The sequence below is a fragment of the Pleuronectes platessa genome, chromosome 24 (genome assembly GCF_947347685.1).
Source record: "Pleuronectes platessa chromosome 24, fPlePla1.1, whole genome shotgun sequence".
In the NCBI taxonomy this organism is placed as follows: domain Eukaryota; kingdom Metazoa; phylum Chordata; class Actinopteri; order Pleuronectiformes; family Pleuronectidae; genus Pleuronectes; species Pleuronectes platessa.
The window spans coordinates 4,844,254-4,871,337 of NC_070649.1; the positions used below are offsets into that span (position 1 = coordinate 4,844,254).

The 27,084-nt window shown below is 43.2% G+C and overlaps 2 protein-coding genes across 15 annotated transcripts in view; one reads left to right on the forward strand and one right to left on the reverse strand.

Moving 5' to 3' along the window:
• The window catches only part of mcf2la (mcf.2 cell line derived transforming sequence-like a), a 40,053-nt gene extending 26,668 nt beyond the window's left edge, over positions 1-13,385 (reverse strand). For 5 of the 13 annotated variants that reach the window (XR_008334119.1, XM_053417464.1, XM_053417466.1 and 2 more), the window contains exons 1-2: positions 8,402-8,571; positions 6,517-6,745 (exon numbers count right to left, since the gene is read on the reverse strand). Coding sequence is in view for 12 of the 13 variants with exons in the window: in XM_053417464.1 (XP_053273439.1) it covers positions 6,517-6,745; positions 8,402-8,422 (250 nt within the window). In the remaining variant the exon portion in view is untranslated. The other 8 variants (XM_053417471.1, XM_053417470.1, XM_053417472.1 and 5 more) reach the window with 8 other exon arrangements.
• LOC128431217 (radixin) lies at positions 12,438-26,781 on the forward strand. 2 transcript variants are annotated; one of them, XM_053417476.1, is made up of 15 exons: positions 12,438-12,641; positions 14,043-14,130; positions 19,235-19,318; positions 19,708-19,803; positions 20,494-20,616; positions 20,731-20,882; positions 21,133-21,216; positions 21,577-21,723; positions 22,325-22,421; positions 22,516-22,679; positions 22,942-23,072; positions 23,248-23,408; positions 23,545-23,637; positions 23,856-24,092; positions 24,270-26,781. In XM_053417476.1, exons 2-15 carry the CDS (start codon positions 14,119-14,121, stop codon positions 24,432-24,434), a joined length of 1,746 nt encoding a protein of 581 aa, XP_053273451.1. In that variant the 5' UTR covers positions 12,438-12,641; positions 14,043-14,118; the 3' UTR covers positions 24,435-26,781. The 2 variants fall into 2 exon arrangements, with proteins under 2 accessions (XP_053273451.1, XP_053273452.1); XM_053417477.1 differs by lacking the exon at positions 12,438-12,641 and adding an exon at positions 12,691-13,144.
• The last annotated feature ends 303 nt before the right edge of the window (positions 26,782-27,084 follow it).

The window sequence follows — 27,084 nt, forward strand, 5'->3', positions numbered from 1 at the left end:
ACACACAGAAACAAGCAGCGCGAGTGGAAATAAGGGGGAGGAGATGTTGACATTCAAACACTCAAAAGGGTTTTGTCCCAACTCTGCTCCCAACTGACAAGAGGAAACGCACTGGGTTAATGGGACAAACGTGATTAACATGCCGTCAGGGTACTGTACTGAATAGGGGACGGAAGAGCGTTACAAACACACAACACACACACACACACACATCTCATTTCAATACACAGTCAGGACCTCCGCAGAAGTAACTGATGGATGGTGATGCCTTTAGCAGGAAAAGCATCATTGTGCAACGGAGACAAAATCAATATGGATAACAGAGTCAGGTCTTGTTTTTAGATCATTCATAAAGTGGTTATACACTGCTCTGATTCAATTAAGTTGGAGATTAGTTACACACTGATAAGGACTTCCATACGTTTGTCCAATATTTTCTATCGATGTTCAGGATCTCCAGAGGATGTTACGTTGCTTTTAAACGTGACCTGCACCCTGATCTTTGGAGTCAATTTCCTTATAATCACATTTTTATCAACCAATGCAGCATTTCTAGAAGTTTAGTAAATCTTAAAACTAAAAGTACAGAGGATGCTGAATGACCACTCTTCCATTTCCTTGCTTTCAATCCATCTGTGACACGCGATCAAAGTTACCTAACACGCAGGGCAAAGCTGGCACCAAGCGAAACGCAGGTGTATTTGATAGTTCCGGACAAACACGGCTGTCAGTTTCCCCTTCATCTAGTTTGAATAACAAATGAACTTCATTAGAACACCCATGGGTGTGTTGCTTTAAACACATATCTTGTCTATTCTGATCTCCAGGTTTGTACTGCAGGATGTGATGAACACTTCAGCTTCTACATGATCAAACATACAACACTAACCAGCTGGTCTACCTGTGATGGACAAGTCTGAGCACACACACACACACACACACGCAGGATAGCATCTGCAGACTTATCATCGTCTTATCTCTCTGTATATAAAACCTGTTCACACACACTCATAATATTAAATCAACAGAGCTTGGACTCTCTCTCACTGTCTCTCTCTCTCACACACACACACAAACACACGCACACACACACAAGCACACACTCACACACACTGTACCTGTCATCATCTTCAGCTGCAGCCACAGCCTGGTGATATCGTGGCAGAGTTGAGACACTCGGTTTAGAGCCATTGTGTTGTGGGGACATGTATGCCCTCTCTTGTACACACACACAGACACACAAATAAAAGCGCACGCACTAAGTTACAACATGTTCACACACAGTTACAGCACACACTCACACACAGGCACGTATTCTGTCAGAGTACATCACGGTGGAAGTTCAGGCAGCCCATTCCGCCACAGCTGAAGCCTGCAGCCGCTTACTGAGCTGTCACAGTGCGATGCAGCCCACACACACTCACACTCTCACATACACACACACACACACACACACACACCCACCCCTCCTCCTACATTTGTGCCAGCCAGCAAGGCGGAGTTTCAGATGTTCCTCCCCCAGTTTCACATTTCACACGGTTTTTACAGATGGAGAAACACTACATGTGACACACACACACACACACACTTCACATAAGCCTTCCCAAGATTGAGCTCATCATCGTTGTAACTGCAATTAAAAAATACTTTGCATAGAAAATGTATGTTGTGAGCATCATAAGAAATATTTTACACAATCATTACACATGTGTCCAATTTCCATCTACCTCATGTAAATTATTCTAATAAGTCTGTAATGTTGTTCCACAGCCATTAAGTGATCAGTTTGATTACTTAACTATGAATGTAATTATGAATTAGTGTGATTCAATTGAAATATGTCAGTAGCAGCTGGCAGGTTCCACTGTGTTCGCTCTCCCGATACTAACAAGAGCAGCGACAGGGATATCAATTTACCAGTCTGCCCAGCGGTTAGCTGGATTTTCCTTTTTAATTATTTTATTCAGTTGCGCTTCAGGTTGTGTGTTCAGTTGGGTTTCGCCAACACCCATATATAGGCAACACCTTGCGGAGAACACGCATCAGTTGCCAACGAAGTATCTGTTTTGGTCCGACATTCTGGTGCTGGGGCGACATCTAGTGGCGGCGACTGTCGAATGTGTCACCTTTAAGTACTGTGCCCCAATTACAACCTACACCACTGCACTTTACGTGTCGCTTGTCCTTTTCCTACCGTCCATGCTTTTCACAATTGTTGAGATCAATATATCCGATGTCTGCATTTCTGTCTGTTTACATTGTGTGTAGCCTGAATGACGATAAGGTGAATCATAGCGATAACTCAAAAATTAAAAATTCATGTCAGGTCATTGTTTATTCTCTGGGTTTGGCGAGTGATTACTTGAATGCAAAGCAACTCTTAACTCAACCATGTGAACACGATAGTCAAATAGAAATTAGACTCCGAATTAGGCCGTAAAGCAAACATGATTTTTAATAAGCATACTGTCAAGAGTCCAAAATCAAGACTCGTGCTAGTGCCGGAGGGAACAGAGTTGTTTTCCTCGGGTTTTCTCACACTGTTTTCCTCGTGTTTTCTCACACTCTCTTAAACACACACACACAAAATGCCAGTAAAGACAGCAGGGGGACCCAGAGTCAGTGTCCCACACACAGAGGCGGGGAGAAGTTGGACTGGTGAAAATGTGAATCAACCCTCAGGAGGTTGAATCATAATAAACGCTGCCCTGCTGAGCAAAAGAAATATTTTAAACTGTCACTCTGTTTGTCCACCACCATGTTCACGCTCTACCACATCAACAAAGAACACAGTGACTATGGGTTTATTTTTGTTGTCTCTCACTTCCTCTTTACTTCCTCTGTCACAACCTAGTGCACATGTGATCTGAGGCCATGCAGCAACGCTACATTTAGTGTAACAGAAACTCAAGGAGAACCAGATTCATCCACAGACCTCCTCTATGATCTCCTGCTGATGACCACAAAGGAGATAATCCATGCTGCTCACATGCACGAACACACAAACACACACATGCATGGAAACCCCTTCACTCAGTCTTCCTCAGTGGTCTCCAAATAAAGTACACAACAGTCAGTTAATTAACTTGCACAATAGCTTTAATTGTGAAGATCTGTATCTTCCACCCCACCTAAATTAGGTGCAGATGCATTGATGTGTCAATTCTTCCAGACGTCGGTTTTAAATCTAAATCTGATTCTTTCAGTGTCTGGGGTCAAACTTTTTGTTCGAGGAAATTATAGAGATTAGGCGAGAGGAGATAAACTATGGATGTGTGAGATTAAAACGAATCTTTCAGACTAGTCTGGAATCAGATTATCATGGGGGGACACAAGGGCGTTTGAGCCAATGGGATTAAAAAACATCTGAACACAACAATGAAAGGTCCTTTTGCAATTACTTCACATGTAGATCTGCTTAAAAATGTAGCTGCTACATGTGTGTGTGTTTATCTTATGTCAGATTTAGATGATAGAGCACTTTGGCACAGGGACAGGAAAAGGCAAAGGGTTTACAATGGTTCATTTCCTGTCTCTGGTGATTTATGCTGATTTAAAGTTCTACCCACGAATGCTCACATTTTTGGAAGGAGGGTGGCACCAACATGGTCAAGAATTAAATCAGCAGTGGTTCTAATTCATTTTCAAACACTTCCACAAGCGTAGTTATGGTTTATTACAAACTACAACTAAAGAGCAACCCACCCTTGCGGCATTATAGGCCTTTACTTTAATTTTGACCTCGAAATAAAGTTGTTTCTGGCTTATTTGTAGTTTATTTGCTTGATTCAAACCTGTCTGATCACTGCTTGTGTTTCTTGCTCTGCCTGCCATTGTGTTCCCAAATAATATGGATAGAGATGGATGATAAACTACAAAAATATGACCCAAGCTGTAATTGAGTATTTTAAATGTTACAATAATTCAACCACTATTATTTTCCCTTTACTTTCAAAGTTAACTTTCTTCTACGATTCTGAAAAATAATCAGTATAGTTATTTAATGAACGTTGTACTCATGACTCCAACCCTCCAATGACGTTTATTATGAACCGAGCTTTGAGTCATCATGTTGCAGCGGCTGTAATTCAATTAACTTCAGGCCACTTTCAAGATTTAATTCAAACTGCAGAAACAGCTGAAAAAAATAGACTTTTAAAGCGTCTTTGATCAGCGCCAAGTTAAAAATATTTCATGATGTGTGCACAAGCATTTGTTTAAATAGAAGCAGAGCAGACTTCAGTGTGTGTGTGTGTGTGTGTGTGTGTAGGGGATGTAAAGGAGACCTGTTTGTGCCTGGATGTGGGGCAGACTGCAGCTAGAATAACAGATAAATCTTTTATTTGAGACATCAACCCCCTACCACCACCACGTCTGTGTCGGCAAAGACGAAACACTACTGACTGCTTCCGCATCAGGATCAAAAGCTATTGGCCAGCTGGAGCCTAAACAGGAAGTCACCAAATGAGAAGTGACTAACAGGAAGAGACAAGAAGAGGAAGATAGAAAAAAAAAAAAGGTGTGAACAAGGGGCCAATTGGAACCAGATCTGTCAGCACTGAATTCAATTATTTCACAGAACAAGCAGGCCCTCTGAAAACAAGTTAAAAAGAGAACTGTACATGCAGGAAGACAAGCATGAAAAAAGAAATTCACAAAGTATGAGCTGCCTTCTTCCAATTTGCCTCATTTAATTTTTTATTGGGCAAAAGAAAAAACACTCAAATTGGACTCGGTCACACTCAAAATCACCGTTTATAGATGAGGAGCTACAGTAGGTTTCCATTACCGTCGTTACACATGTGACATGTTGACATTTAGTGTAACTTGGTTAAAGTCAGACTCCTGTCTCCTGTCAATCAAAACATCTATAAATGTCTGGACCAGAGACTGTATGGACAGTCTATTCAACTTCCTCCCACTAATCAGAAATTAGGCCAAAATAACCGGCACATGAACGCCGTACATCAAATCCTGTGTGGACCATATATTAATATGACCCTCGCAGAAGCCACAGGATAACCCACGAGTGACAAGGAGAAGTGGTCACCATGTTGACCGAACAGAAAACAAAAGTGTGACAGGGCGAGGAAAACAGGAGGAGATCATGAGATTGACCACGAAAGAGAGAAGTTAGGGATTGACCGTCAGTGTCGATGGATCTTTGTGAGTCAGGAAAACACAGAGGGAAGTTACAACCGCTGACCATGAGAAAAACCAAGACATTTTTGTGGTGCGGCAAATCCACTTAGAAATGGAAATTAATAACTGTACTGTTACAGCTATTTCTGAATCTACAGCACTTTTCAATCACACACAGCATTTACACACTGAGAGAACAGATTATTCATAAGCATTAGCTGGGGATCAAACCAAACACCTTCTGGCTAGTGGACGACCCGCTCTATCTCCTGAGCCACAGCCACCCAATTAGTCACATAAATCCATCAAAAATTTGTTGTAATTAACAAGACATATACAAATGTATGTATGGCCTCTAAAGAAGTGCTTGATTTTATTTATTACGATCTACAAACTCAAACTGCCCCATCTCACATCTTAGAATCATTATGTCGAAAAGAAGGTGGTGGAAATATGAGTGGAAATTGCAAATGTGAGGCGAAAAAATTAGATCAAGCGCAGCTCTGACTAAAAATACACACGTCTTCTCTAAATACGGAACAAAGCCGACAGGAAACAGACCAGAATAGACGTGAACCATCACTTGACAGGCACAAGGTGTATATAAGAACTCATCGAGCAAACACTGCACAGTTCCCACATGCGTATTGACACCAAGGTCAACAAATAGTCAGGCAACTTTTGTTAGGACAGACACACACCTCGCCTCCTTTCTCAGACACACACACAAACACACACGCACACAAAGTCACTCTTGGGTAATTATTCCACCTTTTATTGAACCACCTTGAGTAAATAAGGATGTAGCAGTATACTGTATCACTCATTTCCTGTATTGGCCTCTTGTGATGATTTATTAAAGGCGGAAATAAAGTCATTGTGTTTCCTGTGCAGCTTCATATCGTCCACGACAGCTAAATTAATAGGTGTGCATGACTGATTGCCCCCCCCGCCCATCTCAAGTTCCAAGGAAAAGCTAGTTAGCGTTTACATTTTCAATGCAGTTATCTCACTGACCTTGCAAGCACTTGAATTAGGGCAAATTATATAATTTCAACTTTGACTAGAGTTCCAGTTTTTGCAAGTTGTTGAACCTTAGGTTATTTATGTCTGGGAATTTATCAAGTCAAAAGTTTGAATAGAAATCACAACTGTCATGACTGCAAAAAAATATTTCATGTAACAGAGGTTTGAAAAATACAAAAATGCATGTGAGCATCATGTAGCAAGAAACCACAACCTGGACCAAAAGCAGCATTTGCAGAATAGAGGAAATATTTGTATATTTTGTATTCAATAATAAAAGCGGATTCTGCATTTCATGCACTGACGCACTTCTCTCTCACACACACACACATCCCTCTGAAAACTCACTGTATAGCTGCTGACAGCACAGGGCGTATCTATAGTAGCTCTCCATCTCCTCCAGCGAGATGCTGACAAGCCTCTCTCCTCCAGATCCCTGTTTTCCAGCCTTCCTCTCGTCCCTCCGCCTGCTCTCCTCTTCCTCCCTCGCCGTCTTCATATCCTCCACTAGAGAGAAGAATCTCACCCGCCTCATCCCGCTCTCCTCCTCATTTGTGTTCCCAAACGCTCTCTCAATCTCTCCCATGCATATGAACACACAAACACGCCTGTCGAAGTTTGTTGAGTGATTATACCACACCTATTTCCTCAGCCCCTCCCGCCTTCTGTGGAAATCTGCCACACTCATGCACGTACCTCCCAAATGTACCAATAATACCATAGAACACCACATCTGGTATGCATAGGCTAAAGCAGGTGACGGCTTTAATTTGAAATGATGCCATGATGTCTGCAGATAGAAAATCCTTTCCACAGCCTACATGTGAATGTTATCAGATAGCGCAGGCTTTACTGCTTCACCTACAACTATCAAAATGTGATGCAACATCTACTCTGTATTAACGAATCATATAGGTTTTAATACACATGCACAAGAGCCTGAAAAGAGTCTGTGTGAGAAACTTGTTCATATGCACAGGTATTGATTCGTCTGGGCCACGTAACAGAATGTACAAAACTCAATGCCCCCTCTTTCTGAACCCTCTAAACTTGACTTAACCTGCGATGACCCCTGAAACACGAGCGTGTGCATGTTCCACGTCCGCACAGTTCAATGAGTCCGAAAGTGTCGAATCAGAAATCCACACATTAAGACGACACTCACCTCCTCTGTTAGTCTGGGTGTGTTTGTGGTTCTGTTTCCTTTTTGTGGCTTGACGGCCACAGCAAATATAAGCGGACCTGACACACACAGTCGACCAGCCTGCTCGTCTTTCTAATAAGTTTCTCCCACTTTTGTGCCCGTCTGTCTGATCCTGGTGGACAGACATGTCTGCTGCCGCTGCATTGAGACATATGTTTAGTTACCAATTAGCCATTCAAAAGGGCTATTTCATGTTATCAGTTACAAAGGTCAAACGGCGAAGAGTGCTGCGTTCAAAGAACTGTAGTGTAGAGACTCTGCCTTAAAGTCACAGCTAGTGCTGATGCCACAGATCATGAACACACAACTAGACCTGCTACTTGAAAACGTCTATACTATGAGGGGATCCTCTTCTGGGAAGTCTGGGAAGATTTCAGAGCCTTTTACTTGTTTATGGTACCTGAAGGCCACCGTAGTGTCTCCTTCACGTTGGGAAGAAGTTGTGAGACCAGAGAATTCTAGGGCATCTCAATTTGCACTAGAATGGTTCATTCCTCCTCCAGGGCTCAGCAGTTCCCTTATGACACCACATTTCATCAAGTTTCATGAATTATTTCGGAGAAACTAAGGAAAATGTTGCAAAACTTCCTATTTTGCAATGTTGAAGAAAGTCCCCTGCTCTGGATCCGCACCAAAATGTTTTGGGTTCCTCCTGACATGAGCTGACATCCTTCTACCAAGTTTCATGATGATCCCTCCAGTGTTTTTTGTGCAATCCTGCTAACTAACCAACAACTGGACAAAAACATAACCTACTTAGAAATAACCTCATAGACTCACACATTTCATTTTCCATTTCCCTCAAACTCCAAGTCATCCACACAAACTTTACTGAAGCCTCAGCAGGAAACCAAAGAGAGAGAGAGTTTGTATTCCGTTTCATGGTGAGGGGGGAAAACACAGCGACGGGAATCTCCCCCTGCTGATTGGAAAATCCTGTCCTGTCATCCTGTCACACTCACTTAAGCGGCACACACTAGAGAACCAGACGCACTTCAGTGTACTCGCACACACTCAAACTACACTGACCTGTTCTCCAGATCGCTCCATCGCTGCTGCCGTGGTGGGACTGTCGGGTCAACACGCTGACAGACGCGGACAGATTGTGGAGAATTCGACTAAGAGCGGCTTGGCCCTCTTGAACAGACATGGTCCCAGAGAGTGCTTCATGCCGTCATGTCTGTGTATGATCACGGACGCTATTCGGGCCGCCCTGCCTCTCTCTGCTCTCCCTCACCTCCCAGTCTGCTGTGTTTCCTCTCGTGAATGTGTGATGGTTTATCTCCCTTAACGTCTGATGTGTGTTTATCACAGGAAGAGAGGGGGGGAGGGCGGGTTATGACACAAGCCCCTGTTCAGTTAATTACACTAACTCATGTGTTTGTGTCTGGTCCTGAACACAAACAACTAATTAAATGATGTAATTGAAAAAAAATGTTTTTCAGTTTCATGTGACTAAAAATGTCTATAATCGTAAGGAGATTGCACCAGTATGTGTTGTTGATGTTTGAAGATACTTACTGCCATTTTGGGCCAAATTTAACACAGTAGAATCGAAGACTATCTCAAAAAGGAATAACTGCTGCTACTAATTTCTAGATTTCTCTCAAGAATGCTTGTGTATTGTTTATTTGATAGATTATTTTTTCATTTGTCGGAGCTCATTTAAAAGAAGCTTGTGGCATAAGCGAGGTTTGGACCTCTTTTGAGCCTTAGGAAGAAGAGTTGAATTACACCAGTGCCATCACATCATCTTCACTTCACCCAAACTTATCTTCACACAATCGCACAAACCCTCCCGATTTAAACTTCACAAACAGCAAGCAAAAGCAGGTCATGCACTTTTCATTAAGTGGCACCCCCTCACTATTAGATTTAGATCAAAAACCAGTGCCCTCCTTCTGTTCAGTGGCTTCAAAACCAGTCACACTGACGACAAATTGAGTTACTCTGTTCTTTTCTGGATAAAGCCCATTCTCTGAGAAGAGCTGGACTGTCAATCACCAGATGTAGTTATACATATTAATACTATGATTATCTGATTGTTTGATTTAAATCTCAGAAGACGATGCCAATGCATTTCAGTTTTTACAGAGAGCTGAAGGACCTGAGAGAAAGAGCAAAGGAAAAAAAGGGGCTGTAGCCGACATGCAACAGGTTTGAACTGAACGATGACGCAGAGCAACCGGTGACTCAATGCTGATGGTAAATGTCTATATTTAATACAAACCATGGTATTTATATATTTATATATATATATATATATATATATATATATATCGCAGCCGCTCTGTGCAAATTATATCAATACATGATGTACACTTAACTTAAATTTGACTCCTATCTGCTTTCATGTGTGCACATTTCCCACCTAAATAACTGCACACAGGCAGATGACAGTAATTGTATAATCATTCCTGCAGATTGTCTCACTGGTTCAAATTACTCCTTGATTTGCTGGAACTCCTTTAAGGACACCTGGGGTAAAATCCCATTTTCAAAATCATGGCCCCATTAGAACTACTTTACAACATGAAAGCTGCGACTTGATTGCAACATCATTTTCTCTCACATTTAATGTGACACATTCAACTAACTCAGATTAAATTTGCAACCCCTTGAGAGGGACACTTGCGATATGCATGTGAGCAGAAACAAGCCCTGGTGGACTAAGTCAAACACCTGCAGCTAAGAAATGTTGGCATCTACCCAATTCAACTGGGACAATAAAATATACCATAAGCTCATATAAGCTCTCCCTGGCAAAATCTAAATATTAAACTACAATTTCTCAGACACAATGAAAATCATGTTAAGGTGGCATTTCTGGATCACAGTTAAAAGCACAGACACTGCAGGGATCCCTACCGCTGATCGAGGACAGCACCTCCAGCGATCGCTCCGGGTCTTCTGGCATCGACTGTTGCTCTGTCATCCTCGCTCCAGGACTCAGATCTCAGCAGACGCTCCTCTTTGACATGAACTTCACGGATCCCTGAAACCACCACAGACCCTAAATATTACCACAAGAACCAGGGACTAGAGTGAATCTATGAGTAAGAGCAGCACTGAGCCGTGGACTCAGGTGAAAGGACAGACAGAGGCTGAAACTGTCCATTTAATTTGGTCAGCAGCGCGCAGAGAGGGAGGGGAGGAAGGAAGACACACACACACACAGCAGAGCACTGAAGGTACTTTTGCAATTGCATAACACATGATGCCTTTGTGTACCACACACACACTTCTGTCCTCACTGGCGTTAACAACGTTGCTGTCGCTATATTTATCTCTCCATTTAATTTAGCTGTGCAGCACTAGTTTTTGGACTTTCACAGTCATCTTAGGTCCAAACCACCAATATAAGAATATAACAATAGAGGAATAGAATAATATAAATAATATAATAGAAAATATGGAATGACCCCTGTAGATGTAATGGCTCCAACATGTGTTCAAGGCCCAAAAGGTTTATTTTAAACAAATCAACTCTAGGTAAATTCACAATGTGCAAGGAGCTGGTGTCAGGTCAGTGTTTTCTGGCTCATGAGGAGTATGAGCATCAATATATCCACAATGATCTTACACACAGTCACACACACCTGATGACTTAATCGTAAATTTGTCCAATTCCCCTCATCCAGCTTCCAGTCCCTATACCACAGTGGCTTCTTTCACTGCTTTGACAATAGCTGCGACGTGCCCTGGGTCATATGGACAGAGATCTTGTGATTTGGAGATATGCCAGGCTAAATAAAGACCAAGGCCAGTTCCACATGCAACAAAATGTGACAACTTCACAGACATGGCCCAGGGGGATGTCCAGAGCACTGCTACATTGAAAAGTGCACACAGGTTTTCCACAGGTGTTTTCTTAGGGAGGGCCACAAACCAATTTATAGTTTCTGAAAAAACTAATATTGAGGCTAATGATGAAATAAAGGCGACCAGGCACTCCTGCATACCTCATTATTAATGGTTATTAATTAAAGAAGAGTCGTATAGTTCTGGTTTGTCGATCTGTATTCTTTAAACAGCCAAATTGTGAACGAGGTTCGTCGTGCTAGCGCCTCCATGGTTCTGTGACCGACAGAGCAGCGCTGCCTCCATGCGTCCTGTTGGGATATTACATTAATACAACTTTGAGTCGACAGTTGATGGTTCACTTTTATTTCGTAAAATCGAATCGAGACTTAATGATCACCAGCTAATGTGAGGCCTTACCTGCGCGTCCTCCAAAACCAAGGCAGCGTTCACCTCCGCGCAACAAAGTAGACCCGGATAGGTCCTGCTGCTTCCTCCTCCTCCTCCTCCTCTTCTTCTTTTTCATGCTGTTGGAGGTCAGAAATAAATTCACGTTATGGTTGGAAATTGTTCTGTATGAGCTGAAATATGTATTTGCCCGTGACACCATTTCCTCATCAATTATGGGCTGGACTGAAAGTTTGCGCCAGTTTAGAGCTTAGTGGCTCCTCTGGGAAACCTGTGGAAGAGCAATGGTGACATCTAGTGGGAACATTAGTTAGTACAAGAAGAAATGTCCAATCTAAGAATGAGGAGCTGAACCATTTATCCCAAATAATTATGTTGAATTTAAAGAATATAAAGACATTTTTGCATTAACTAAAATAAATGCATCTGGATCTCTGCATGTGTATTTTGTGGATTTTGTGAAAGGCTTGTTTGAAAGGTGCTATATAAATAAAGTTTTGAGTGATTGATATTGAACATCTCCACCATCGGCGGCGTCGAGCTGACTGGAGAAAGGGGAGAAATGACCGGAAACGAGCAAACATTAAACCCAACAATATTTCAATAAATTATAATGGGGATTATGGTAATCAGCATTAAATATGATAGCAGCTTAAATAACATGCTGTCAATTTACCTATATGTGCACGTTTTTACGAGACGGCTTTTGCAGTGTATTATTATATTTGTACTTCTTCCCCTTATAGCAATACTTTTAATATTACTATGTTTGTGTTGTGATATTGCTGGAGTTCAAATGGGCGACAATTTTCGAAGTGCTTCCGGGAGGCCTTTACTATTAAAGCCAACACCGGAAGTGGCGTCGTGTCATTTCCGCGCGCTTCACAGTTGCACCCCAAATCGCCTTATGGTTGTTCGGGACTCGAACGATTCGCTCGCAGCTCAAAAAACACGGAAACACGGGATCGTCCACAGGTTGTTTTCACCGTGGACGTTTTGCTCTCATCCGAGGACAGCCGGGCTTCCACATCCATTCTAAGAACCAGTCGGTCTCCCCCCGGTGAGTTGCCTCTCCCTAAAAAAAAAAACACACACACAGCTTCTCAACTTTGATGCAATAGCGGATATCCTCGTGTTCGATCCCCTTCTTCTCATCTCTCCTCGACACTGCCCACGCGCTGCAGTCTCGGGACACGTCTTTTTTTGCGTGTTTCTTCCCTTTTTCTTCTGCGGGGTAAAACGCGTTTGAATTGGCCCAACGTGCGGGAGAAATTGTGCGTTAAAACTTCACACGTCGTAGCGAGGCAGCAGCTGTAGCTAGCTCGTCCCGTTACATAGACTACACCCACTATCTCTAAATCAGCCCTGTTCTATGGGCCACTGTTCACTTTAGGTGGGAATGGTCGTGTAGGTGGAGGAATTCATTTTTCACACGTTTATTTTTAATAATTTCCGTCGTGCTAACGTTTTTTATTTTTTGTTTTTCTTTACGACATTGACACGTATTTACCACCGTTTCATTTACATAGTTGTCAAATTGTAACGGAAGCGAACTCTCGGCGGGTAAGTGGGCGAAGCTAATTGCTGGAAGCTACAAGTGTCTCCAGCTGGTTTACCGTCATTTCTTCTTTAAAGCCGCTATAATGACCATGTTATACAGTCTACTAGCTTCATTGTACTCTGTGAAGATTCATGTTCAGTGTCTCACCTCAAGCTGCCAAAATGGATCGAGTCCTCTTCTGATTTTTAACAATATTTAGGTTCTCTCCAAACCAAACAACATTGGATTGCCCTTCAAAATAAAGATAGGAAACAACTTCCTGTTAATGTATGCAATGTTGCCTAAAGCAATATCGTATGCAGCATTAAAAATTGAAGCTTTAAATTTGTATTACATAAAAGAGCGACAGTGGCAGTCTCAAGATAAGGATATTTAGACCAGGTCACTAAAACGATAATAATAATTATTGAAATACAATATTCATCAATAGCTGTGTCACAAAAGTCAAATATATATTGATTCATTTGCTATGAGATGTTGACAGGTGATCTGTGACATGACACTGTACAATCAAATACAACACAACTTAAACTCTTTCCCTGAATCGTTTCAAACTCCTATAACTGTTCAACACAGGTCATCGCCAAACTATTTCAGACTTGTGTGAATGTTTAGGGATCTGTAACTCGTAGTTTTCATAAGAATTAGGAACAGGATTCATTTTATTTTTGCCGTTAAGCTTACTTGACTTCCTCTTTTCGTTCTATATCCTCTCTCCTGAAACTATAGTTATTTTCAACTCTATGCATTGTATAGCCAGGGTTTAACTGATGGATGCTTTCTTAAAACTTTTCGGAAAGGAATAAACAGGAAATACTAGTAGATAATATTGTTTCACCAACGTATACTGTGTTTCTTACGGAAAAAAAACATGTCGGTTTCTCTTTCTCTTTTTCTCAGGCCGTGAGATACAAGTGTTCCTGTCGTCCACTGACAGATTCTTCCTCAACGGGTGTAAGGGAGCGAGGAAATAAAGATGCCGAAACCGGTAAGAAACTGAAAGCTAGATGAGAACTGGTGCTTTTATCATGCTGTGTTTTAGAGAGATAGTCAGGCACATGAGCTGCTCAGGGAGAGAAGTCCGGGATAAAACACTTTAGTAAGACACTCTCCAGTATAATTGATTCAGATTGTTTAGTGCAAAAACTCTTAACAATCTTCAAGCTCCGGATGTCTGATATGAATCAGAAACATGAAAGTTGCTAGTTTGTTCCTGCTCAGTCTGCTTGTACAATCTGACTCCTCAGAGCTGCTCTCTTGTCGTAACGGTAGGCGTGCACTGCCGCCCCAAGGCTACATTTGAGCGTTGGGTGGAGTGGCAGTTTCATACCCATGGCTGCTCCCACTCCACGTACTCCTCTTCCAAGTAAACAACAGCCAGAGTGTGAAGTGTACTGCCTGGCCCACAGGCCGTGCAACTGCAACACTGCTGCCATTGTTGCTTAAAGGGTGGAGAGAATGCCAGAGAGAGTCCTGGGATGTGAACAACGCACATACAAGACCGATTTTAAGCAGTTGCTTCATGGTTGTCTGATTCCCACTGTTGTCATGCTGCTTTTTTCATCATGGTTCTGGGAATACTGTTTGTTTCACGGTTAGTTTTCTCTTTTCAAAGTGTGGGGTTGTCCAGCCCATGTGTTACTCTGCACAAACTAAATATGATACAGCTCCTCTTCGCATTTGGCATTCTTAGTTTACCAGCTCAGGGTCAAGTTGCTGTAGCTTACATCAGTACATTTCAGAGGAACTGGGAACAACAGGCTTCAGGCTTCTCCACAAATGGAGCGCATCGCCTGTCTAGTTCTATAGGTGCTGGGTTTATGGGTTTGGGTGTGGAGGGACAGCCAAGCAAAGGCAATGATGTCCCCCTTTTGTGTCTTGAGTCATCAGGGGACCGTCCCAAAAAGACAGCTTGTACAGCGGAGTGCTGGCCTCTCTGCTGAGAGGGACATGTCTGTCACAGACAATAACTGACAGAGAAAGTACAGCCTGTGGCAGGGAGGCACTGACATAATAAACAGAGGAAGGACAGCAGGGCTGATCAGACGTGACCATCTCTGGGATCCGTGCCAGACCTCCAAAACTTTTGGAATAGACTTCTAATGCCTTAGTTGGCACAGGGAACAGTCGTAAAAAGTGTTTGTTGACGTAGCAGGGAGGCTACTGAATTATCAGTAACACTCACAACTATATTGATAATGCATCGATAATTTAAAACATGCAGCATTCTTTTCTAACAATGTTCTGTAACTGAGGAGAAGATGATTAGACTGACACTCATAAGATGCAGCGTAGGAATGTAACACACTTTTCCATAGATAAACTGTTTCATTCATCAGCTTAGTTCTACAGCAACTGTTCCTGACTCTCTGACAACATACCATAGGGTTATTTTGTGTGGAGCCTTTCATAGTGAGAACCACCACTTAAAACCAATTGAACCAGTGCCCTGGAGGTGGCTTTGTTACTGTCGCACACTGCTGACTTTGACCTTGTTGGCTTAAAGAGTCTTTGTATACGTCCGTTGGTTTATGCAACTTATATTCAGAAATGGTTTTGTTTTGTTCTGACTGAAAATGGGCATAAAATACAGTTTTTCATACCAAAGCTGCAACTGTGCTTCTCCCTGAGTGACACATGACTCCTTGGATGCCATTAGTGGTTAATCCAATGGGTTAATATATCAATGGATTTTTAATCAGTGGTGATTAATTGATGATGATTTAGATATCGATGTCCCTATTTGAGGGCTTCAACATCAGTGTGCGTAAAACGTAAACCTTCAAACAGTCGCAGTGAGTGTTTCTATGAATACAAATTATTAGTAATATGGAATAATGTGCTGTTTCTTTATCAGTTGACATCATATCCCCACATCCACTTGACTCCCAACCCCTTTGTTTGGTGCAGTGTGTGGGCTGTGGAATTATGAGGTGACAGCACCCCACAGGAAGAGGGCCCAAACGGGTTTCCTAGCCCGTGGCTGTTTTCCTGTTTGCAGGAGAGGAGGCCCCCTGTGTGTATCGGGGCCCAGTCTGTGTCAACATCCTGCCTCTATGCAAGCAAGGGAAAAAAGGTGAAGAGACAGGATTATCAGCAGACGACCGAAGGCCTGGAAGGGAAAGGAGATGTCGGGGAAGATGAGCGTAGGGATCAGGACAAATGGGAAGTTGACAAAGAGAAGAAAGGAAACTAGGGATTTGTTGTAGGGCTGAGGAGATACCCAGCGGTTTAGGAGGTATGAAAATAGGGACATTTAGAGGAAGGTAGGAGCAGCAGAGTTGGTGCAGCTCAACATGAAACTCTTGTTTGCCTCTTGTGTTTGACCCATCACCTCATTTACAATACAAAAGCTAGGTCCATAGTCAAGAAGGGTATGTGAGACCCTCCTTTTCCCCTTTTTATTGCCCATTGAGTGTATCTTGTAAAATCTCTTCAAGTGTTTCAACAACAGGCTGCAAAACTTTCCAGTTTCCTAAAAGATGAGTTTGTGTCTGTAGCTTGTGGTTATTCCTCTTCTCCTCTCACTCCCCCTTTCACCCTCCCTCCCTCAGAGGCCTGCCTCACCCTGCGGGGGGGGGTTAATCGCAGAGACAGACAGCTGCTCGGAGCCCAGCAGGACAGATTAGCAGCTCTACTGATTGAAGTGTGTGTGTGTGTGTCTCTCTCTTAAGGCCTTGCTCTGCAAAGCTTCTCTAAACAGCTTACAGGAACTAAACAGCTGCACATTTAACAAGGGGCCTGTCTGAGTGAGAACTCCTCTTCCCAACTGAAATGGAGAGGGGGATTTAGAAACATGGCAAAATGACACTAAACACGCAAAATACAGGCAATTTAAATTATCCATCCGCTGATTTTGACACAATTTGGAGTCTCTGTTATATACATGCAAAAAGATAGTTAAAGTCGGGATAAAATGATCCAGAATTTAAAAAAGGAATGGTTACTTCTACTCTTTAATATTTGTATCCTCTTGCAATGATGTGTCTGCTTCCTGATTCCCAATAAGCACTTCCTTGACACTTTTTCTGTCTTGCAACCCGTTAGACTAGTGACTGGATGACCGCTCGGTGTTGTGGCTGCAGGAGGTCAGTTTCAAAAAATGAAATGCTGCCATTCGGTTGTATTATGTGGATATGTGCAAGTTAAATGGTGGATAAGACAGTCGATCTGAATACAACAAACTTATCATATTAGTTTTTATGGTTTCCTTCTTGATTTGAGGAACTGTTGAGACACGTCATTTGAAATCATGACTCAAACTCCTTTGTATGAAAGGGCCGCATTAAACAGACTGAAGTTTGTGGGTAAAATGCATGCTTTGACCTGCTTGAGCAAACAAAAAACTTGTGAAATGCGTCTGCTTGTTTAACCTAATGATTTCAAAAGAGATCCTCTTAGGAACTGTCACCCGAGGGACAAATGTCACATAAGGACAGGCTTGCAAAAGTTGCTCCTTTGAGACGTCTCAGTTGTCAGTGTGTGATTAGCCGTCAGCGCCCCGGCATGTTGTTGTCGCTCTTCTCCTCCCCGTCTCTCTGCAGGAGAGGGGATTAACTAACCGTCTGGTCCACACAGGATTCCACCTCTCTCTGCGCCCTGGCTACGTTTTTGCCAGAGACGCGTACCCGCATGCAGCACAAAGGGCCGGTTCTTTCACAGCTGATGGCTGATGGCAGGCGGGTCCCACACAAACACAGGGCAAGAGCCATTCAAGGCCGGTCACTTAAAAACCCCAGCTCAACACTCCACTCTCCATAGCTGCTCCTGTCTCAGGAAGTCAGTGAGGCAGCTTCTTTTTTAAACAAACACAAAACACAAATTCATCTTCCAGTGAATCGTGGACAGGCTATTTTGCTGATGTGGCTTTTAAGTGTAGTTAGTTGGAGATGTTCATTCAGGATGTCTACAGTGTGGAGAAAGTGCTGCAACTTTTCATGGCTAATTAATGAGAGTTAGACAGAGGCAGATACATTGTGGTGGGAGCTGTGTGGTGCGGGAGTCCAGCTATGTGCTGTATAGACACAAGTTCCATGGATTATTCATTGCCTGGGAAACGGAGAGATGAAGGCCGGAGAGACGGTGAAAAAAATAAGAGAGGCACTGAGAGAAATGCAAAGTAAGCGTTCCTGAGGTTTTGTGTTGAAGTGAAAAGGAAAGGCTCCGTCTGTGTCCCTTTTCCTTTCCCTTGATTTTTGCACGGTTGGCCCATCTACAGCAACCTCGCTGTAACTTGATCTCAAAAGAAATACACCCGAGATCCTCTCTCTTGCTTCCTGTTGTGCGCGCTTTTTGTTTCACTCTTGCTTTACTTTATTCTTTTTGCTCTCTGCCTCTCATTTTCTCACCTTCATCTGTACCATGCACGTTTCCCTCCGCCTCTTCTCGAGTTGTTCACCACCAGCGAGGCGACATACGGCCTCCTGTGTGTAGGTAGTCGTGGGAGGAAGGATGTGAGATGCTTCATAGGTCGGCCCCGCTCTGCACCGTGCCATGAGCCGCTGCTAGGCGCGCCGCCAATGCTGCTAAACAGGGCACAGCCAATGCCTGAGTTTTATCTCCCGCTCCGCCCCAGCAGAGGCCCTGCAGTTGTAGGCTGCCTTGAGAGGTGGGCTTTGCTCTCCCTGGCAGTGCAGGATGGAAAATGAAAGGACGAGACCAGAGTTTACAGTGGCTTCAATAAATTTGGTTGACACAAGTTGAGAAATTGCGCAACAAACTGTCATTAATCTCTGTAGGAATTCTGTAATTTTCTGGCAGATTGTTGCTCGACCGAAAAACAGTTCATCCCATAACAGGCAATCTCAGAAGGCACTCACTGTTTCTCATTTGTAATTATAAGTTGAGAAAGTATTTCTGTGTATGAAAGGGAAGCAGACATTTTTGACAAGTATAATTCTTATTTGTATTTATGGTAAAACAAGATTTTCCACCAAAACATGCAGTTTACCAACAGTTTTTTGGTTAGCAAATTATATCGGGACTTTAGAACTGAGAAGAGTCGGGTTTCGCTGATCTTTCTAATATTTGAAAATAAAATCCTTGTATTAATAATGCAACAAGTTGAACTTCTTGCTGTGTTTGTTTTCCAGATCAACGTCCGGGTCACCACCATGGATGCAGAGCTGGAGTTTGCCATCCAGCCCAACACCACAGGGAAGCAGCTCTTCGACCAGGTGTGCACGAGTGAAACAACTGACTTCCTTTTTGATATCTGCAGAGTTTAATCCTCCTCGTCTCACTTTACCCTCACCCTGCATCCATTAACTGATATACAGTGAATCAGAAGATTTACCCCAACAAGTTGTGCACACAGTTTACCTGATGGGCATGTCATTGTCAGCCAGTTTTAGAAACCTTCCCAGCAGCATTAAGTGATGAGGTGATAAGCTGCACTGTATTGATAAGATAATTATACTATAATATGGCTACACCCTATTGAGAGAACCCAACCTCTGTGGCATGTCACCTTCTTTCTATCCATTTCCTGTCTGTCTACACTGTGAACAGCTTTTAAAATGATCCTTTAACAAGCTGTAGCAATGTCTTTTTGTTTTGATCCCAGGTGGTGAAGACAGTGGGTCTGCGGGAGGTCTGGTTCTTCGGTCTACAGTATGTGGACAGTAAAGGCTACAGCACTTGGCTCAAACTCAATAAGAAGGCGAGTGTCACATCAAATCAAAATAAACAGTTTGTAGCTGTTCTTTCTTCCTTCTTCCATCTCTCTGCCTCCTTCTGTTTTCAATTCTTTGCCAGGATTCAATCTTGATCTGTTTGTCAGTGTCTGTTTGGGATTTGTCTGGAAGTTGTGCTGTGGTTTGGAGCCTCGGATGTTCTCTTTCAACAGCCCTCCTCTCTCATTCAGGCCAACATACCCTCCGGCCTGAACATCTACTATTACAGTGTCTGTGTGTCTCCGAGTATGCGTGACAGAAAATTCCCCTCAAACAGTTTTCTGTGTCTCTGTCTGTCTGTGTACCAATAACATATGTAGGACGACACACATTACAGAAGTGTCTTGTGGTGAATGTGCTTGTTACAGTTACTGATGGATTTTAGCTCAAACAATGCTATGTTTTTAAGGCAAATGCATTTCTTAAACACAAGCACAAAAGATAAACATATTTAAAGAAACCTGAAATGAGGTTATTAAACAATAACAGAGTTCTCCAGAGTTTGGGACCTATACTGCAAAAGCATGATAGTCTAAAGTCATCAATTGGGCTCTAACATGATTATTCACAAGCTGATGTGTTCCTTCTACCTGGACACTAAGATGCAGCTGTGACACAAACATGATGTGACTAAGCGATTGATGCATAATGACACTGTTGTTGTTGTTGTTGTTTAGGTGACCCAGCAGGATGTGAAGAAGGAAAACCCCCTGCAGTTTAAGTTCAGAGCCAAATTCTTCCCTGAGGATGTGTCAGAGGAGCTCATCCAGGAGATCACCCAGAGACTCTTCTTTCTTCAGGTAACAAACCACTGATCAAGTTTATCTAGATGTAGTGGATTGTCTAGAAAATGCGAGTGGTGGTGCTATTTGAAAACTATCATTAACTATTTTACGTCCTCCCCGTTCTGCCAGGTGAAGGAGGCCATCCTGAATGATGAGAACTATTGTCCCCCAGAGACGGCGGTGTTACTGGCATCATACGCTGTCCAGACCAAGTATGGAGACTACAACAAAGATGCCCACAAGCCTGGCTACCTTACCCATGACAGACTGCTGCCTCAGAGGTACAAACATCTCACAAACCGCTCTGAACATGAGTGACCAAACTACCACCTACTGTGGGAGGCGTCCGCTCAACTACCCCACACACACACACACACACAGACACACTTCATCACACAAACCCTGGAATGCGTCTCGTTCCCTGGTAGGATCTTGTATGATTTCCTCCGAAGGAAACTATTCTGTGCCGATCGACATTCCTTCGGGCGAAAGTCATTTCATTGTGGTCAAAGTGTGTGTGTTTGTGTGCAGAGTCCTGGAGCAACACAAGCTGACCAAGGAGCAGTGGGAGGACCGGATACAGACTTGGCATGAAGAACACAGAGGAATGCTCAGGTGTGTGTGTGTGTGTGTGTGTGTGTGTGTGTGTGTGTGTGTGTGTGTGTGTGTGTGTGTGTGTGTGTGTGTGTGTGTGTGTGTGTGTGTGTGTGTGTGTGTGTGTGTGTGTGTGTGTGTGTGTGTGTGTGTGTGTGTGTGTGTGTGTGTGTGTGTGTGTGTGTGTGTGTAATTGAGGGAGATGAAGAAAAAATATTTCTGTGTGTACGTGTTTGAAACTTGTTGTCATGTTAGGACGAGTTTGTCGACATTCCTTTGGATGTGATTTTATTTTTTAAATGTAAAATTAATTTCTCTTTCATAGCTATGATAATATTTCTAAAAGCGTAACTCATCAGTTTTGTGTTTCCTCTTCGTTAGAGAGGACTCGATGATGGAGTATCTTAAAATCGCCCAGGACCTGGAGATGTACGGCGTCAACTACTTTGAGATCAAAAACAAGAAGGGCACGCAGCTGTGGTTGGGCGTGGATGCTCTGGGCCTCAACATCTATGAGCATGAAGACAAGTAAGGCACAAAAACACACAGATCTGTCCGGTGTACTCACAAAATAACTGCTCTATCATTCTGGAGAAATCCTTTGTTTGATATTAGCCTAAACATTGGGCGAGCACTAACAAGTGTACAGAAGGACGATATTTTTAGAAGTGAAAAATGAGGCTGAGGTGGAGAAAGGAACTGAAGAGTCTTTCCTGGTTAGATTTTGTTTCCGCTTTCGTAGAGGAAAGTATAGATATTATCAGAACTCTTGTAGCGTTTCCTCTCACTGTCTCTCTGCCTTGGCCTTCCTGTCTGTTATCTGGGGTCATCACAGCTGCCATCCTTTTCCCCTCGCCCAGGTGACAACAGAGAGATAAAAAATTGTTTTGGTTTCCGCTCTGTCATCAAGAGCCTGTTGCTTTCTGATCAGAGAACTACAGGTATCCTGTCAAATTTTGGCAGGAGAGGATATTTAGAGTTTCATCCACCTTCTGTTTCCTGTCATTCTTTCCAACTTCACTGATGCAGCCTGAAAGATCCAGTCTGATAATTTCATGTTAGTCAGTTTGTCCATGCTGGGCACCATCTGCTGGCCAAGTTTTATAAAGCCTGTTTGTTTTGTTTTCAGGTTGACACCAAAGATCGGCTTCCCCTGGAGCGAGATTCGAAACATCTCTTTCAACGACAAGAAGTTCGTCATCAAACCGATCGACAAGAAAGCGCCTGTGAGTGGGAAATTCATCAAAAGTGTCCTCAGAACATTTCCTGCTTTACGGTTAAGTTTATTTATCTTGCTTCTCTCTTTTCTTACCCATGTAGGACTTTGTGTTTTACGCCCCGCGCCTGCGCATCAACAAGCGAATCTTGGCGTTGTGTATGGGAAACCACGAGTTGTACATGAGGAGGAGAAAGCCCGACACCATCGAGGTGCAACAGATGAAGGCTCAGGCCCGGGAGGAGAAGCACCACAAACAAACGGAGAGGTACTGAAAATACCATATACATATAGTAGTCTTCATAACTATTGTAAATTCAATTGATTGTAAATCCATCAGACCAAGGTTTTAAGTGATGTAGCTACTCTTTACTCCAAATATGCTGCTTGTAGATATCTGTTTTAATGCTTCTCCACCAGAGGGCTGCCTTCCTCTTTTACACGCCTGCTCCGAGTATGTGGTCATTTTATGGCGTTAAAAAAGTCCTTGCTTTTACATTCATTAATAAACTTCTTCTTTTTTTTTCTAGGGCCCAGCTGGAGAATGAGAAAAAGAAGCGAGAGCATGCGGAGAAAGAAAAGGAAAAGATAGAGCGTGAGAAAGATGAGCTCATGGAGCGGCTGAGACAGATTGAGGAGCAGACGATGAGAGCTCAGAAAGGTATTTGTTTTTCTTACTTATCGATCTGTTCACTTATCTGTGCTGCCTCCCCCTCATCCTCTGTCTATCCAATCAGAGCCTATCTCTTGGTTTGAAGATCAGTTGTCTGTTGAACTGAAAATTTGGTTAAAGCCGTCCGTCTTTGTCTGAACTGTTTTTGTGTTTGATCCCACAGAGCTCGAGGAGCAGACTCGCCGGGCCCTGGAGCTGGAGCACGAGCGAAGGAGAGCGAGGGAGGAGGCGGAGAGGCTGGAGAGAGAGAGGACAATGGCCGAAGAGGCGAAGGGGGAGCTGGCCAAACAGGCCGCAGACCAGCTGAAGAACCAGGAGCAACTGGTGCGTGTTTGTTTGACTGATGCTGCGAGCAATTTCAGGCTGTGTACATTTTTGTGCACACAAGCATCTTTAATAGACAGTGAAGTCCATTCTTCTGCAAGCAGGCACTGACTGTTTGATGTATGTTTGATCCCAGGCTGCTGAACTGGCAGAATTCACAGCCAAGATCGCTCTCCTGGAAGACGCCAAGAGGAAGAAAGAAGACGAGGCCTCAGAATGGCAACACAAGGTAACGCACTCCTCTCCCCTCAATCCTGCAGGAGCAAACTTTGGCCTCATTATTAAATCTTTCATCAAAATTGTGATGAACCTTTTAACCACTTGGAAATCTTTCAGTCTAATCATCTATGTCAGTATATTTAAAGCATAACCGAACTAATGGAGTCAGGGCTGACCTCCTCCTCAGTTATTAAATGATGTGGTCCTCCTCCATGCTCCCTCTTGCAGGCTCTCTCAGCCCAGGACGACTTGGAGAAGACCAAGGAGGAGCTAAAGACGGCGATGACAATTATGCCGGCACCTCCGGGCAGCAATACTGAGAGCGAGCACGACGAGCAGGACGAGAACCACGCAGAGGCCAGTGCCGAGCTGTCCAACGAGGGCGTCAGCGAGATCGACCTCCGCAGCGAAGAGGCGCGCGTCACCGAAGCCCAGAAGAACGAGAGGGTGAAGCAGCAGCTGCAGGTGAGCAACGAGAGAAATCTGAAAATATCAGTACAAAGCAGTTCTGTAGCAAAGAAGAAACACCAGTCAGGACAAAGAAGATTCCTTAATTTAGTTTGCCTTTTTATTCTGTCTTCTCTTTTACCCTCCTCTTCCTCATTAACCTTTTTATGTTTGGTCTTCTATCCCATCACTCAGTCATTAAGTTCAGAGTTGGCCCAGGCCAGAGACGAAACCAAGAAGACACAGAACGACGTGCTACACGCCGAGAATGTGAAAGCCGGCCGAGACAAATACAAAACGCTGCGCCAGATCCGATCGGGCAACACGAAGCAGCGCATTGACGAGTTTGAGTCCATGTGAGGACGGCGCCTCCCCTCCCCTCCGCCCGCTTTCCCCTCAGGGGCACCTGTTCCCGAACTTTCCCCCCCGGCGGCTGCTTGATTTTTCATGGACAACAGATGCTGCCGTCCCCTCGACGCCCTCAAGCAATATTGAGAAATGATCTTGTCAAACTTTGCCAAAGTCCTGTCCCACGTGTCCACTCTGAAAGTCTGTAAATCTCGGTGATCGTCGAAAGTGCAGAGGTGTGTATTAGTAATCCTTAAGCACAGAGGGAAGGAGAAACTGTAAAACCAAAATGGAAGCGATTGGAAGTTTCCTTTTTATTTTGAGTAAACAGGGCCATAGAAAGCTACTTTATTTAGCCTCTCGACTTGGATGCAAAGCTTTAGTATGAATCCATATCTTCAGTTGTTTTTAAGTTCAAGTCCTCTGCTTTTTGTTTGACTCATTTTAACGATGGCGCCCTTTGTTTTAGTTTGTCTGTCCAACACAATGAGGAGTTTGGGAATAAATGAGGTCATTCATGTTACGTCAGGTCACATTTCACATGCTAAATATGCTAATTCACTTAGCCCCTGTACGCTAAGCTGAAGTCTCGTCAATCTGTAGTTGTAATGTTCCATCAGTAGGTTTCTCTACAAAGACACTGCAGTATTTTTATAGTTTAATTTGAGGCCGAATAACATAACTTGATGTGGATCATTAATCCTTTCGTTAATGAAATTGAAGTGAGTGGAGCCTCACGGGGAGAAGAGATGCCCGAACTGGTCGCATGAACGAATGTAGCAAAGATTACAAAGGGAAAGTGTTTCTTCACATGCACAGGTGATAGGACCGCATGTACCGAGCTTGTGCCACTGAGCTTTCGCCCTCAAGCTTAAAAGTGTTACAGAGATAAGCTAATTGGTAGCCGTGTGTCTGTTTGTGTGTGTGTGTGTGCGTGTGTTCCCTGTCGCATCTCAGTGTTTCATTCCCAGTCACCACAGACGGTTTTCTCTGCCTACCAGTACACAGAGGATCCCAGGGAGTTTAACAGACCGACAGAACAGACAAGACGAGTGTCGCGTCTGTGCTGCTCGTGTCTGTCCGACGGTATGAATATTAGTGTGTTTCTTGTGTGTACGTGTGTGTCTATATATGAATGTGTACAGGTGTGGAAGCTGAAGCCTGGCACTTCTCTGGCTGGGGAGCTTATGAAAACATCAGTCCTCGATCTCTACCTCAGTAATGTTAGTAGTGGTGACTGACGGTCAAACACTGTGAATGTGTGTCTGTTTGCGTGTGTGTGTGTCCAACCCCCCCCTCGTTCCAAAACATAAGGTCATGATTTATTTCGGTTGCTGTTACATGCTTGGGCTGGTTTTGACAAAGTGTTATTTCTTACATATGAAGCTATATTTACTCGGTGGTCTCTCCCTCCTCGCTCAGATTTTTTTTATTCCTTCTCATTTTGCCTGAGAGGAAATCCCCCAAAACAATGAGGAAGGTGAATGTAATAGTGTTGCAAGCATCAGACTAGAGCCGGACTGTAAACAGATTTTCAGAGGTTATTTTACTGTCCCCTGACTGGGACCTGTGAAGTGTGACTGGAACCGAGACCTCGAAAAAAAGAAGGCTGTCGTGTAAATTAATGAAAATGGCCTTAAGTGTCTGTTGGAACCTTTTCTCCTCTTTAACAATTCCCTCTTTTAAGACCTGAAATGAATTCTTGGAGCTGAAGAGGCCTGTGTTAGTTCCGCTTAATGTGAAGGGACCTCGCTATTGGGATTTCTGCAAATCTCTCCAGAATGAAATGGGAGAATTTGGCCAATATCTACCCCTGAAATCAAAAATTCCCATCTAACCCAACGTTAGTTTGTGGGCTGGCTAATACGTCCCAGGGTGCATTTGTTTGTCCATTTATTTTTTATTAACAATATGAGAAATGTTTATTTGTTGCGCAATCATCTGACAGCTGGTGTAGTTTGATTTTAAAATGAGTTTTAAAGCACTTGTATGAAACGGGACACTGAAACCTGCCTTTGTGTTTAACTCCAGTGTCCGTTGTTTGTGTTGTGTTTGCCATAGCAGGTTGGAAACAAAAAACAAAGACAAGGTCCTGCGCTTCCAGCTTATATTTTTGTATTCCCCTAAATCTGCAGCATGCATCGCTTCATTGGAGGGGAAACTCATGTTGACAAGCCCAAACCCCCGAATGTTGTCATCCTGCTTGTCCCCTCCAATGCAGCCAGCGTCTGCCTGTCCTGCCCCCAGCTGTCATATTGTGCCCCCCCCCCCTGCTCATGTTAGTGCTCTTTAAGATAGAAGGCAAAGATGGATTGCAGTTCACTCCATTGGTTCACAAATAAAAGTTTTAAATTTTGAACATTTTACTCTTTTGGATTCTTTCGTATCATCTATGCAATGTTGCTGTAAAGTGTGTTTTGGGTTCTTTATTCCACAAATCTGCTGTTTACTTCTAAAGTGTTTTAAGGAATATATTCTAATTAAAAAAACTTTAACAGCTCCTATTAAAAAGCATAGTTAAGTCTTACGACATTGAGAATGAAAATAAGAAGTCTTCAAGACAGAAGATGGTTCTTAATTATTGTTTCTGGTGATGGCAAGAAGTTTAGCATTTATTGTGATATTAAAGTACAGAAGCCCTAAACGAACATGGATTCATACA

Coding starts and splice junctions, on each gene's coding strand:
- LOC128431217 (XM_053417476.1), top strand. Junction 20,883..21,132: donor GACAGACTGCTGCCTCAGAG/GTACAAACATCT, acceptor GTTTGTGTGCAG/AGTCCTGGAGCAACACAAGC. Junction 21,217..21,576: donor GAACACAGAGGAATGCTCAG/GTGTGTGTGTGT, acceptor CCTCTTCGTTAG/AGAGGACTCGATGATGGAGT.